Source organism: Cygnus olor, chromosome 5 (assembly GCF_009769625.2).
Source record: "Cygnus olor isolate bCygOlo1 chromosome 5, bCygOlo1.pri.v2, whole genome shotgun sequence".
Taxonomy (NCBI): domain Eukaryota; kingdom Metazoa; phylum Chordata; class Aves; order Anseriformes; family Anatidae; genus Cygnus; species Cygnus olor.
The window spans coordinates 24,764,846-24,778,461 of NC_049173.1; the positions used below are offsets into that span (position 1 = coordinate 24,764,846).

The following is a 13,616-nucleotide window of genomic DNA, read 5'->3' on the forward strand; positions in this document are numbered from 1 at the left end:
CTTAACCAACCAACACATGGAGAAAGATTAAAGAGCAAAATCTGTCCATATGGGCCAAGAGAAAAAGAGGAGGAACATAAAAGTCTGCAAGTATTGGATGAAGCATGGTGTAATGCACAGTATGCCACTAGGATTAACAGATGAAGTGTGTATCAGGGAGAAGTGGGGCATTAGCAGGGAGCAGGACCAATGAGGCATAATAGAGCACAGTATAGCTTGCCGAGGCTTATTTAAAAATCCCACCTCTTGTGCTGTCACGTTTGCCAGTGTTTGGGTGATAATCACCCCATCATCAAGAAAGCTGCTGGAGTCCAAGAGGAGTTGTTTGTGTTCTACTGGTTGCTACTGTTTTTAGTGTAATCACACAAACCACAACATATAAACACAGAGCAGTGTCCATGCAACTTTCAGATTAGGAATTGAAATGCTGACAAAAAAATGCCCAAGGAAACTTGTACATTGTGTCAGCTCATTGCTTCTCTGTGTATTGTTTGGATATTAGAAGTGATTTTTGTGCATGCTGCAGTTGCACAGATACTAGGAATGTTCTACTTATCCCACCTTATGAGCTTTTAATACATCAATAATGAATCACATCACTGTTTTGTAAGTTTGAATGAAAGAAATCTTGGAGTGGTTACATTACATTACCTGGAAATCATTGCTAAATAAATGATGTGGAGTGGTGTTAAGAGTGAGCAGGAGGTCAGGAGAGTATTCAGTAGTGATTTTTTTTTTTCCTTTTCACTCTTTGCAGGAATTTTAGCCTGGATCACTGTGAACTTTTTGACAGGTAGCTAATTCTGTATAACTTCTCTTTAAATATGAACTTGAGTCTCTTCTGCAATGGTGATCACCCTAAGTTCCTCTGCCTTGGTTGCTATACCCTCCTTTTCCTTCACACTGCGGCACAATGCAAAAGCAGTGGATTGTCTTGGGCAAACTGTGTCTCAGAGGCTGAGCCACAGCTGTGGCAAGAAGAAGGCATCTTGATCCAGAAGGTGCCAGGAATTATTCAGGATTGGGAGGCACTGGCAAGCTGTAACGTATGTAGGGGGTTGGCACTGCAGTCTGCCAGAAAGTGTGAAACAGGGTTTTACAATGTTCTTCATTCCAGTGTGAACTATGCAACAAACATGGTGTAACAGGGAACACCATGGTGCTTTAACCCTGTTGGCTCTAGGAAGTTCTGAGAGTGCAATCTAGTGAAGAGAAAAAAAAATACTGCAGTGCTGCAGTATACACATGAGCAAGCAAAAAAAAAAAAAAGCTGTTCTGGGTGAAGACAAATGATAATAGCTCGTCTGCTCTTATTGTACCCTTTTTCTCCTACTGCTCTTCACCAGCTGTATGGTAGGTACAGAATTTATGTACTCTGCAGCAGTCCTCTACAGGAGATATTTTGTCTCTTGCTTTTCAGCCTTTGCTGCATACCAAAAAATCTATCTGCTTTTGTCTCTTTGGAGGTGAAATTGGAATCAAGGGAAAAAAAATCCTATGAATTTTTCTTAATGCCTTCTTTTTGCCAGCTTTTTCTCTGTGATGGTTTTTGTCTTTGAAAGCCAGCTCAGCCTTCCTGTATTGCTGTGCTAACGTGTTAACATTCTGGTTGCCTGAACATCCATGCAGTTTAGCATTTTAGCATTTTAGCATTTTAACATTTTAGCATTTTGCCACTTTGGGGTGTTCTGAGCATGATGTTGTTTGCAGGGCAGCTGTCTGGCCAGAACCAGCACACTGTTGGGACCCTGGACTTGGGAGGAGCCTCAACACAAATCACATTTCTGCCGCGGTTCGAGGTGAGGAGTGGTTACAAGCAAGTGGGTCGGGACCTCAAGGCCAGTGGGGAGACCCGGGCACTGCTGTGCTCTGTGCTTTCGTTTTGTCAGCACTGGCACAAGCAGAGCATCTGTGATGTACTGAACATCTGTACGCTTTGACATCAGCAGTTGGCTGATAGGCTCTTGCAGACAGAGGAGCCTGGATAAGGAGGAAGGAAAAAGTAAGCAAATAGGTAAAACTAAAGAGAAACAGCTTTTGTTTTCTAGACCCAGACTGGGAAAGCCCGTTGAATGCAGGTAATTACTTCGCATTCGATAAATGTAGCACACTTCAGGGTTATTCTTGCATTTTACAAGAAATTTAGGTTCTCTTCTGAGTTGTCATTTTTTCTTCCATTCCAGTCTGGTAGTAGATCCTCACTAAAAAGTATTATGGGGAGGTTGCGATGGAGCAAATGTTCTTATTTATAATAGCACAACCAACTTCTCTTTTTCTTATTTACTCTCATTTCCTGTGAGAATTCCTATCTCGGTCCCACAGTGCATCTCTGCTGGATTTGTCAGAAATTCTGTATCTCTTTAGAAACAGTTTGAACTGGGATCCAAGTCTGAAGTTTGCTTGAAAAGATTACGTGGATGTTAAGCAGTGGAAGGGCAGTATAGCATTCTGTACCTCAGTGTTGTCAAGTTGTCATTGTTACGAAGTAGTTTAACATATTTTGTTTACAGGAATTGAAATTCTCAAACAGGTGTTTGGGGACCACAAAGCACATGGTTTTCATATCAGGATATTTTAGTTCTGCTGTGGTGGGTCATGTTGAAACCTGATGTGCAACCTTATCGTGTTCAGCAGAGCCTCTAGGACGCTGGGCTTGTCCTCTGTTTTGTGTTGATAACACCTGCTGAAGTGGGCACCGGACCAACAGGAAAGAGTGTTGCATATCAGGGGTTTAGAGGCTAAATGGAGCTGTGAAGCATGCTGGACTGCAGCTCAGGATTCAAACTTCTTACAGTCTTGCAGGAAAAGGCCTTAAGGGTTTGCTACTGCAGGACCAATGGTGTGAATTAGTAGAGCATATGTCTGCTTCTAGCCTCTATTGTCAAGTTCACACCAAAAAGCACACAGACAGCTCAGGATGTTTCTGAAGAGCTTTGCCCATCTGACAGAATTTTGTCCTTTGATTTGCTGAGGCTTTTTTCCCTTCTATAATCTGAGGCAGTTGCATGTTTGCTCTTGAATTATTTTAGACAAAACACTGTAATACTAGGAGATTCATTAATGAAATACAGGTATGCAGGTAAATAGAGGACATATAATGGTAACTGTAAGGAGCTGGTTTTAAAATCTTATTAGGGTTTTTACGGTTTGGCTATTGCCAAAGTTAAAAGCAATTAAAAAAACCACCGTAATCATCTGTCTGGTTGCCTGCCTCATTTGGGGAGTGTGTGAAGATTTCAACGTTTTCTTGAAAGCAAGGGTTGGAATACAGTTGTTTATCCAAACATTTTTTTTTCACCACTCTCCTTTTTTAAAAGTTTTTGTGATGTAAGGTTTAGGAACAGAACTCAAAATTTGGCAAGATCTGGATGTGTTGGGTCCAGGATGTCGCTGATGCTCCTATGCACCCTATCTACCCGAGGACCAAAATAAGCTTCAGTTTGTATTTGTACAGGAGAGATTTAAGCTAAATACTGCCAAATCTCTTTCAGCTTCAGGCAGGCTTCTGTCTAGGACTCTAAGATTGCAGATCTGGCTTTTGCTGTATCTGCTTCCTTGAATAGCAGCAGCAGGAACTCTGAAGATTCAGTCCTCTCAGGTTCTGCTGCTTGGCCCAGAATAGCAGAGTGACTGATAGGAAAGCACAGTGCCAAGAAGGGATGGGAAGATGAGGTCCCTAGCAGAGGAAAGACACAAACTGGGATTGAGGCCTCAGGGACTGGAAAAGAGAATGGACCAGTTTCAGACTCATGTACTGTTCCTGATTTACTGAATATGAGAGTCAGTCTGGCAAGGAAATAGGGACCAGTGGGGCAGAGGTGCACACGGAGGGAACACCGAAAGGAAGACTGGAGGTGGTGAAATAAGAGCTTAGTTTAGAGGGAAGCACTTAAACCAGGAGGTAAAGCAGCACTGAGACTGGGAGTGAGTAGCCACAGTGTTTCTTTAAGTATCAGCCAAGTTGCTAAACTTGGGAAAAATCTGGCATACACTTTACTTGGCTTTTTTTTTTTTTATTCTTAGTTTCTGAATTGAGATCTCTAGTCTGACTTGTAAAAGTTTACAATGCTAGTGCAGCTGATTTCAGTGGGGACTCTGTGTATATACAGACAAGCAGAGAAGTACTCTGAAAAAATCAGGTATCCTGAATTAGAAAATATTTTCATCCTGATCTGTTTCACTTCCCCATTATACATTGCAGTAACACAAAGATGCATATAAATAAACCCAGTGTTAAATATTGCAAATATTACAGCAGTGGGCACCACTGGAAAACTGTTTTTTGTTTTCAAAGCAGATCAGATGAGCATGCAGTAAACCCTATGGGTATATCTGTGATATTTCATCAGTTATTTATTTTTTGTTGCATAATCAAAACTAAAAGATTTCTTCTTCTACTTAATTTTTAGGAAACTTTGAAGGAAAGCCCTGGGGATTTTCTTACCTCATTTGAAATGTTTAATAGCACCTACAAGCTCTATACCCACAGGTGAGGAGCAAAAAGGCTGCTGTCTCCAGTGGGAGAATCAATCTCTCTGCAGCCCCTGAGCTAACCAGAAATGTCTGTGTTATTCTATGACCAGCTGCTGGGACCATGACTTTACTAGATTTCTTATCTGCTTGATGTTTTAGTTGAACTGGAACAAGACATTAGTAGACTGGAAGTGTTCCAGGATTATGGTTAATATCACTGTAAGGGAATATTAGCCCATCAAATCAAGAGGACACATTACGAGTCACTATATTTAAGGAGAAGAATTCTTATTACTGGATTCAAACCAAATATTCTGGACCAAGCAGAAAGGTAGATACCGAGCCAGCAGTGAGAATTAAACCTAGTTATATTTGGAAAGAGGACCCACCTGAGGCTTTTTTTTTTATTCTTAGTTCCAAATAGCCCATCTCATCAGTAACTGGACAAAAATTGAAACCTAGACTGATGGAAACCAACAAGACAACCACAGGCAGCTAATATACACCATGGAGCACAACAGATTCTTGAACCATCTGAGGGGAGTCTCGGCCTGAAAGAATTTAGTTGTGCTTACTGAGTTAGACTAACAAGTTTCTGAGATGTCTGCAGTGATACCCAGAGAGTTTACCTGCATGACTTATAGTCCAGTGAGAACTCAGCCATGTATAGTAGAGAATCGGTCTCAGCCCATGACTAGTGGGGTGAAGAATATCACAGAATCACAGAATACCCAGGTTGGAAGAGACCTCCAAGATCACCGAGTCCAACCTCTGACCTAACACTAACAAGACCTCCACTAAACCATATCACTAAGTTCAACATCTAAACGTCTCTTAAAGACCTCCAGGGATGGTGACTGAACCACTTCCCTGGGCAGCCCATTCCAATGCCTAACAACCCTTTCGGTAAAGAAGTTCTTCCTAATATCCAACCTAAACCTCCCCTGGCGCAACTTTAGCCCATTCCCCCTCGTCCTGTCACCAGGCACACGGGAGAACAGACCAACCCCCACCTCGCTACAGCCTCCTTTAAGGTACCTACAGAGAGCGATAAGGTCGCCCCTGAGCCTCCTCTTCTCCAGGCTGAACAAGCCCAGCTCCCTCAGCCGCTCCTCATAAGACTTGTTCTCCAGACCCCTCACCAGCTTCGTCGCCCTTCTCTGGACTCTCTCAAGCACCTCCATGTCCTTCTTGTAGCGAGGGGCCATCATCTCAGTTAATTGCAGAATATGTTTACTTGACAGCAAAGCTGGTTTAATAGTCTTCCTCTCCGACTGCTTGTGTTTACCAATGTAACTGATTGCCGTATTTACCAATGCAATAAATTATATCACTTGAAATAATTGACATTAAAATCATCCCCTTAAAATGAGGGAGATAAAGGTTAATTTAACCTTGATTATTCTGTAAACACTTGTATTGATGTGACTAAAGGGATTGGCAGCCAAACACAGAGAAGGAAATCTAAGGCCAACAGGTTTTTAATCTAACTGCACTGTTAAAGCCAGCAATATGTAATGACATTCTCATAAAAGTTGTTCTTAGTCCTAGCTTGCAGTGAGTACAGTGGTATTCTGTGGAGTCAGAGATGAAGGCACATCTTCCTTTTAGTGGTACATTCTGCAGTTCTGTTAGTTCTGCCCTAAGTGCACATAAATCTTATTGACGTGACATAGGAATGGCCATACTACTCCCCATGCACTCCTCACATATTTCTTTCTCCCTTGTTTTTATGGCTAATTGAATGATTGTTTTCATTTCATTTGAATGCTTTTTCAGTGAATGTCTCGTAGAAATATCACACCATCTCCAATCACTTTCTGCAGTTTTAGATTTACCCCTTTTACAGCTTTATATGCCTAGGCATTTGTACGTCTGGTACTTGGAATTGTTCTTGCAAAGGAAACTATTTTAGAGAGGGCAGAGTACTGGGAAGCAAAGAAAGGAAATTTGTTTTGGGTGTTCCGTGATTTAGGAAGACAGTATTGGTGAAGCATACCAAATGTGCAAGAATTTAAACTGTAATATCTTACTTTGTTGTTTGCAGCTATTTGGGTTTTGGACTAAAAGCTGCCAGACTAGCAACTCTTGGAGCTTTGAATATGGAAGGTACGTTCAGATGACAAAACCTCTAGGATTTCTGAAGAGATGGGTAGGTTTAGTCTTGTGTCACCAGCACATTTCCTGTGTCTTCACTTCTGTATTATATACGTGTTTTCCTGGTATAGATCTGTCCAGAAACAGCCTACCACTTTTTAAAAAGCGTGTCTTGTGAGAAAGCTGCTTTTCCCTACTTCCATGTTCAGCCAACAGTGAAACTGAGTGCAAATTCCAGAAATGCACAAGTGGACACAGAAATATCCTAAAGAGACAGCCAGCCACAAATGCACAGCTTTACCAGCATCCACATAAATGCAAACAGCATGAATAGGTCCTTTTCCCAAGGACTGCTGCTTAGGCCAAACCAATTCACAGGTTTTTCTGGTGTCTGCTTGCCTCCTTAGGCTCCCCCAGACCACCTTTCCTATTTACTGTCTAGTCTAGCTTGAAGTCCACGGGCATATCACACACACCCTCACTGACTAAACCAAACACGTAGATTCATGAGTGTTTCCAGTCTCTGACCCAGACCGTAAGTCATTCCAATACCCATGCCCAGACCTTGGGTCTTTTGTCCGGTTTCTGGCCAGGACCTGGGATTTTCCCACCTTCTGGCTTCTGACTTGCTGGATAGACAAGCTTGTGTTAATTACTGGAACAAGCGTCGGAACATACCAAAAACAGTTGGGAGTAGGGCTTAAAAAGATAGGACAGACTACAGTAACTGGTCACAGGCCTCAGTCAGAAAAGAGTGCTGAACAGGGACTTATGACTGCCCCCCTTTATCTTTCCCTCCGTTTTCCAATATTTGCTCTTCCCTGAACCATTTCGATCCCCTTTCCCTGCCTTTGATCCTTCCTCGAAACATCCTGTAGTAAGTTTTACACATTCCCACAGTCACCCTCAAACATTCCAGAGAAGTCTGCTTTTTCCTATGAGACCCGTGCTGGCCACAACAAACATGTTTTCTTATCCATTACAATATTCCTGCTTAAACCTCTTCGAGGCTATACTTAGCAGTTCCTGTAGTGGCCATTGATCAGTGTCTTAAAAGTTTCTGACTTCCTTGCTCAGTTGTTTTGCTTGTGTCAGTTACGTGCTGTTTGTTAGGGCTTGTGTATGTGTGTTTAATTAATTACTTCTCGTGATTGTTGTCTTCTGTGCTGATCAGCCATTATCCAGATATCCTTCTACCGTTTATCTCTTGTTAACAAATGACAAGCCTAACTGCTCTGTAGCTTGCAGGACAAAATGAGTACAACTTTTCCAGACCGAGACAACACCTTAATACATAACGGTAGTTTAATTCAATTCATAGTTTATGGCAATCTATCAGTTCAGATTTCCTTACTTTTGCTTGACAACCTTCATGAAGGTCTTTCAGCCTTTTCTCTTCTAGCTCCACACATTGATCGGCAGCTGTGTTAAATTTTATCCTTTCTGACTCTCCCCTCTGGTTTTCTTCCAGCTGTGGACGGACAAATGTTCCGCAGTTCTTGTTTGCCAAAGCAATTGGAAGCGGAGTGGCACTTTGGGGGAGTGAAGTACCGGTATGGTGGCAACAAAGAAGGTAAAATAAGGCAACTTGTGATTTCTTGTAAGACAAATCTTTTTCTTAAAGATGCTATCCCTAATGCTGCAAACAGCACATGAAGCTGCTCCTATCAGTGGGTAGAACAGACCCATTTAGTAACTGACACTGCTTTGCCTTACAGTGGGGTGGAACACAATTGCTGAGCTGCAGATTTGGTGTGTGTGGAGTGGACTGATAAATTACAACATGATGGGGAAGGAAAGTAAAGTTTTATCTAGCAAGTGGTAGCAAATGTAAATGAGATTCTGCTGACCGCAGAACATAACAGTGGGAGCTTTGCCTGAAGCAGAGGAAGCTTTTCATGCACCTACTCTAGTATGCTCAACGCACCTTTCATATTGCTATGCGCTACTCTAACCAGTTCCACCTGATGATGGTGATATGGAGTCCTTGCTGCATGCAGGTGTCATACTGGATTATGGAGAGGATACCTAAACTCTTCTCACCTCTTCTGATTCTTTAATCCCTGCTTCTTCCCTTTTTAATCCTATTGCCAGTGATTCTTCCATCTGCTGGATGTGCCTCTTTAGCTCACCCTGACTGTGTTTGTCCTGACAGGAGAAACAGGATTCAAGCCTTGCTACTTGGAAGTACTTAAGGTTGTCAAAGGGAAACTGCACCAACCAGATGAGATTCGTGGAAGTTCCTTCTATGCTTTCTCCTATTACTATGATCGAGCAGTCGACACCAACCTAATTGGTAATTGGTTTCGGGTAATCTATTAAATGCAAGTATGTCAACCAGAAAGTAGCACCCTGGAGACTGGAGCTGTGGGGAGCAGGGAAAAGGAAGGGGAAGCAGGGAAAGAAGAAATGCACCAACTGCATTCAGGGAATAAACACGTATCCTTCAGCGCAGTTTTGATGTTCGGAATTTGGCAGACGAGACTTGTGCTCTGAGCTCCAGTTAGACTTTTAGCTTTGTTCTCTGTTACCAACAGATTTCACTCCTAGCACAGCATCACTGGGTTGTACTCTAGAGTCAACTTAAATGTAGAACTCAACTGTTTTCAGGTCTATGATGATGTTTTCTCACCTCCTCTTTTTCAGATTATGAACAGGGAGGTGTTCTGGAAGTGAGAGATTTTGAAAGAAAAGCCAAAGAAGGTAATTGACATGAGACTTGAGATACTGCTGGGGAGGAGAGATCACTGAAAAATACGTATAAGGCAGTACTTAATGTGTTTGGCTTCAAAAAAAGATTGTTTAGCCTTTATTCCACTTCCACTCCCATGCCTTTTGTTAGCCAACACCTCTAACTACTGCAGAAGAAAGTATTGAAGTGACAAGAGACTGTGTGTTAGCAACTTAGCAATTCTGTTCAGGAAATAAGGGAGGTAGCTGATAAATGTCAGTGCAAAGAGGCATACATTTCCTATATTTGCTATATGAAGATCATCTGTAAAACTGCAACTCTGAGTTATGTAGAACGCTGACTTCTGTTAGTCTGTCACCTTAAGTCCTTTTTAATCTCTAACAATATAGAGAAAGAGTAGAGATTGTTTAAGACAAACTCTGCATCTCCTTTCCTCCCCCAACCTTATTCCTGAATGCTTGCTCTAGTTTTATACCTCCTCCTTTAAAAAAAAAAAACAAAACCTCTCCATGCTACGTATGGCTAAACCTTTAGGTTACAGGGTAAGATAGTACCGCTCAATTATGATCATCCTTATGACAATAGTAGACCATCTTTGTCATCAGATTTGCTTAGTTATGTAGCTTAGAACTGATTTTTTCTAAAATAGGACCTAAGTTCTAATGATATTTTGGATAATTTCCCTAGAAACTCAGATGACTTCGGATAGGTGTTCTTGAATGTTGGTGTAGAATCAGCTCCAGTGACTGAGAGGTTTTTTGGGCAACAGCCTCTTCCCTGTCATGCTGCTAGCACGGGTGGGTGGGTAAAGAAAAAATAACTGCCAGCCTAGAAGGTAGAGTCCAACTTTAGAGAAGAGCTGTGTAGTATGTACCATGCGTTATACGTACCCATTAATAGAAGTGGGTGGCTTGGTTTAGTAGGTTTTAGCTTCAGGGCAGCTCAAGTGTATAATGTAGACAAAAGCTTTTTTATTTTGCTGATTTTTTTTTTTATTTCCTTTAGTCTGTGATAACATGGAGAGGTACAGCTCAGCAAGTCCTTTCCTCTGCATGGATCTCACATACATCACTGCTTTATTAAAGGAAGGTTTTGGATTTAGGGACAACACACTCTTACAGGTGAGAAAACAATTTAAATCCTAAAACCGTCTTCCCCCTTTCTTTAACAATCAACATACACTAGTTCCTTTTTCTGGCTAACTACCCTACCATGTCTTTCCAGTGTTGTTATGTTGTAGTTGCTGTTATCTGTGCAACCTACAACTCTAGAAAACTGTTGGGAACAACTTTTTTTTCTTCCTTCATAGTTAACAAAGAAAGTGAACAACATAGAGACAAGCTGGACTTTGGGTGCTACCTTTCACTTACTGCAGTCTCTGGGGATAACGTATTGAGCTGTGACATTCCTGTGGACTTCAGCATTTCTGAAAGTTTGACAAAGCAAATTGAAATCTCCAGGTATGTTGTTCAGCTGGAATCAGTCACAGAGTACAGCATGGACCAAAGCTATACAACAGATCTTCACCTGGGCTTGGCATCACACATAATGAAATTATAAGTATAATTTATAATTGTGATTGTCGTAAATGATCCAGAAGCTGCCTTCTGAAAGTCAAAAAGCCTAAACTCCAGCAGAGTGTCTGCAAGGGGCTCAAAGCCAGCTTTCACCAGCACATTTGTATAGCATCCCATTGCTAAAAGCACAATATACCTGGCACATGGTGGTAAACTACAGACACGTGATTTCTCCTCCTCCCTTTTATTTTAAGGCATACAGAATTGATGTTTGCTTGGGGGACATTAAATACAGACATTAAAGATGGCACCAGCAGTCATTCAGAGAAAACTGAACAACTCTGGATGCTTCCAGCCTCAGTGTTCCAAATATCCAGCTGTTAGCTTAGCTAATACATTGCAGGAAGACTCCAGTCTTTCAGGGGGCCTGCTATAAGCACTCTTTAGGTATCATTTTCAGAAAGGTGTTGGCTGAAAAATAGGTTGTACCATACCACTTATTTCTTTAGGCAGCAGGAGTTTCTTAAGCAGCACCTGTGACCTACTGTTTGTGTTCCTACCTTTGTGCTGCCTTTACAAGTCTGTGCAGCCGTACAGTACGTCCGGCAACCAGACCTGATAACTTGGTTCATTTACCATCTAGTCATAACACACCGTTGTGCTGGCACAAAACTAGGCATCACTGCCAGGTAGTTAAACTCCACTGCCAAAAGAAAGGTTTGTCACATTATACCCACAACGAAATTAAGGATGCATTCAGATGAAACATCTGATCTAATAACAGCACACTTTGCTATGACCATCTTCTATTCAACCCAGAACATGTAACTTGAAGATGAATTTACCCCAGTTTTAGGAAGAGAGAGGTATTACCCATGTGACTAAGGGAAGCTTATATTCACCCATGTCTTGTGATGAACACTTTGTTCCTTTCAAGCATTTGCACTTACTCATATGCTACCACACACCTTTCCCAGTTCTGTGAAACACAAGACTGCCCTCACAATACCTTCTCTGCAAACTGGATTTGAAAATAACTGGTAACATCTAGCAAGGGGAGGAACTAGTGCACTCACATCCTAACGCGCCAAGGATGTTAATCTTACCAAGCAGTGGAGACTTAGAACTTTGCCTTACTGTGAACATTAGTCCTCTTCCTTGTTAGCAGTGCAAGTTTGACTACGGCTGATTAAGTTACCCCATTTTTGTATCTCAGGTTTTATGGCACTAGGATACAAAGCATGCTTTTGAGTGAACAAGTTTAGTCAGCAATAGGAGTCCAGGGGGTGGGGATGGAGCTGCCTGTACCTGTCCCACCTCTGACAACTTGCTGTAAATTCAGGCTGTTTCTTTGAAACATGAAGTGAACATCCTACCTATGCTCCTTACCAGAATCTGTTAAGAGATCCATGTTGGGAAATTCCTCAGTGCCAGACCAAACTTCTGTTCCATCTTCACTAGGAGCTTCTGTTTTAACACGAAGAAAGTTAACTGTGGAGTCCAGCCGGGATGCTGGCCTCTTCTCAAACACAAACCTTTCTTCTTCCCCGCCTTAATATTTGACAAAACTTAGTATACAGTCTGGTCTCAACAACAAGGTGACTGAAAACATATTTGTTTTCTTCTGAGTGAACATTCTTCTTCACCTTTGCATTCTTGGAAAATACAAAGTAGGTTGCAGTGGTTAATAGCCAGGTGTGTTACTCCTGAAAGTTAACTCATGTAATAATCCAAAAGGCTTCCAGTCTGAGCCAGTGCTACAACAAACTCTCTTACTAGATCTTGGGGCCATGAGGCTATATGCAGTGAGGCTATATCTTAAACAGTATGACATGGTGGGACATCACATGTAAGGCACAAGCAGCAGCGTATCTGCCAACTGAATATACACGAGCCCTGAGGAGTACTTACAGGTTTGGTTTTGTCTGAAGGGAGGATGCCTAGAACAAGATAGGTACCACGTAGAATAAGCTTCTTTTCTGTGTTCTTTGCCTCAAACTCTGGTACTACAAATCCTAGGTGGGAGCATCTGCTAGCCCGTACCAAAATTGCATTAAATCTGAATGCTCAGGGCCTTCATTTGTCAGTGGCACAATTCATTAACTGAAGCTTAACTGCTGCTCTCTATCAGGGGCTTGATGCTGCAGTCATAAGAGAAACAAAAACTCAGCTCAAAGGTTTCTTTTGCAAGAAACTGCAGAACTGAGCCCCTGCTGTTTACATCTTACTAAAGGTGGGTTGAGGATACAGAGAAGCCAGTCAAGTCCTCACACTTACCCTAGTGCAATGAGATTATTTATTAGCTTAACTGAAGACTAAGCAGCCTTTTAAGGGAAGAGTTTTGCTTGCATCACTGATTTTTATCTCCTCCTTCGTAACGTCTTTTATCCTCACTAAAAGGAACTGACTAGTATGTGTGACTGAAGAAGCACAAGTAATGGTTTTCAGTCAAAAACTTATGTTGAATTCTTTGTGGTGTTAATTCCTGATACTGGTTAACTGTACATGTAAATCGTGCCCAGTAGCAGTACTCACTCAATGTTGTGAGTCTCAAATGTCTAACATAGGAGGCTGGTGTTTGGAACCTAAGACAGAATATCTTGAATTTCTATTTTAGTAATTAAAGCATTTTTAACAATATTGACAACTTTGTGGTGATGTCTTCATTCCTAGATGCTGTTATCTTGCATCTCTTTCTCATGGTATTGGAGAGCCCTTACGACTAACCAGTTCCACAAGCAACACCATTATTAAATAAAGCACCGAGGGAGTGGCAGGGGGGAAAGGTGAAGGAGAAACAGATTAGAACTTCAAAACATGGGTATCTGCCATCAGGA

General features: G+C 41.7%; 1 protein-coding gene across 3 annotated transcripts in view; it reads left to right on the forward strand.

The window, feature by feature from the left end:
• ENTPD5 (ectonucleoside triphosphate diphosphohydrolase 5 (inactive)) overlaps positions 1–13,419 on the forward strand; it is a 22,168-nt gene extending 8,749 nt beyond the window's left edge. For all 3 annotated transcript variants that reach the window (XM_040559124.1, XM_040559122.1, XM_040559123.1), the window contains 9 exons: positions 758–793; positions 1,711–1,799; positions 4,410–4,489; positions 6,521–6,582; positions 8,042–8,143; positions 8,726–8,866; positions 9,217–9,273; positions 10,268–10,383; positions 10,572–13,419. In XM_040559124.1, the coding sequence (XP_040415058.1) occupies positions 758–793; positions 1,711–1,799; positions 4,410–4,489; positions 6,521–6,582; positions 8,042–8,143; positions 8,726–8,866; positions 9,217–9,273; positions 10,268–10,383; positions 10,572–10,658 (770 nt within the window). In that variant the 3' untranslated portion in view covers positions 10,659–13,419. The remainder of the gene's footprint in view (positions 1–757; positions 794–1,710; positions 1,800–4,409; positions 4,490–6,520; positions 6,583–8,041; positions 8,144–8,725; positions 8,867–9,216; positions 9,274–10,267; positions 10,384–10,571) is intronic.
• Positions 13,420–13,616: the final 197 nt, after the last annotated feature.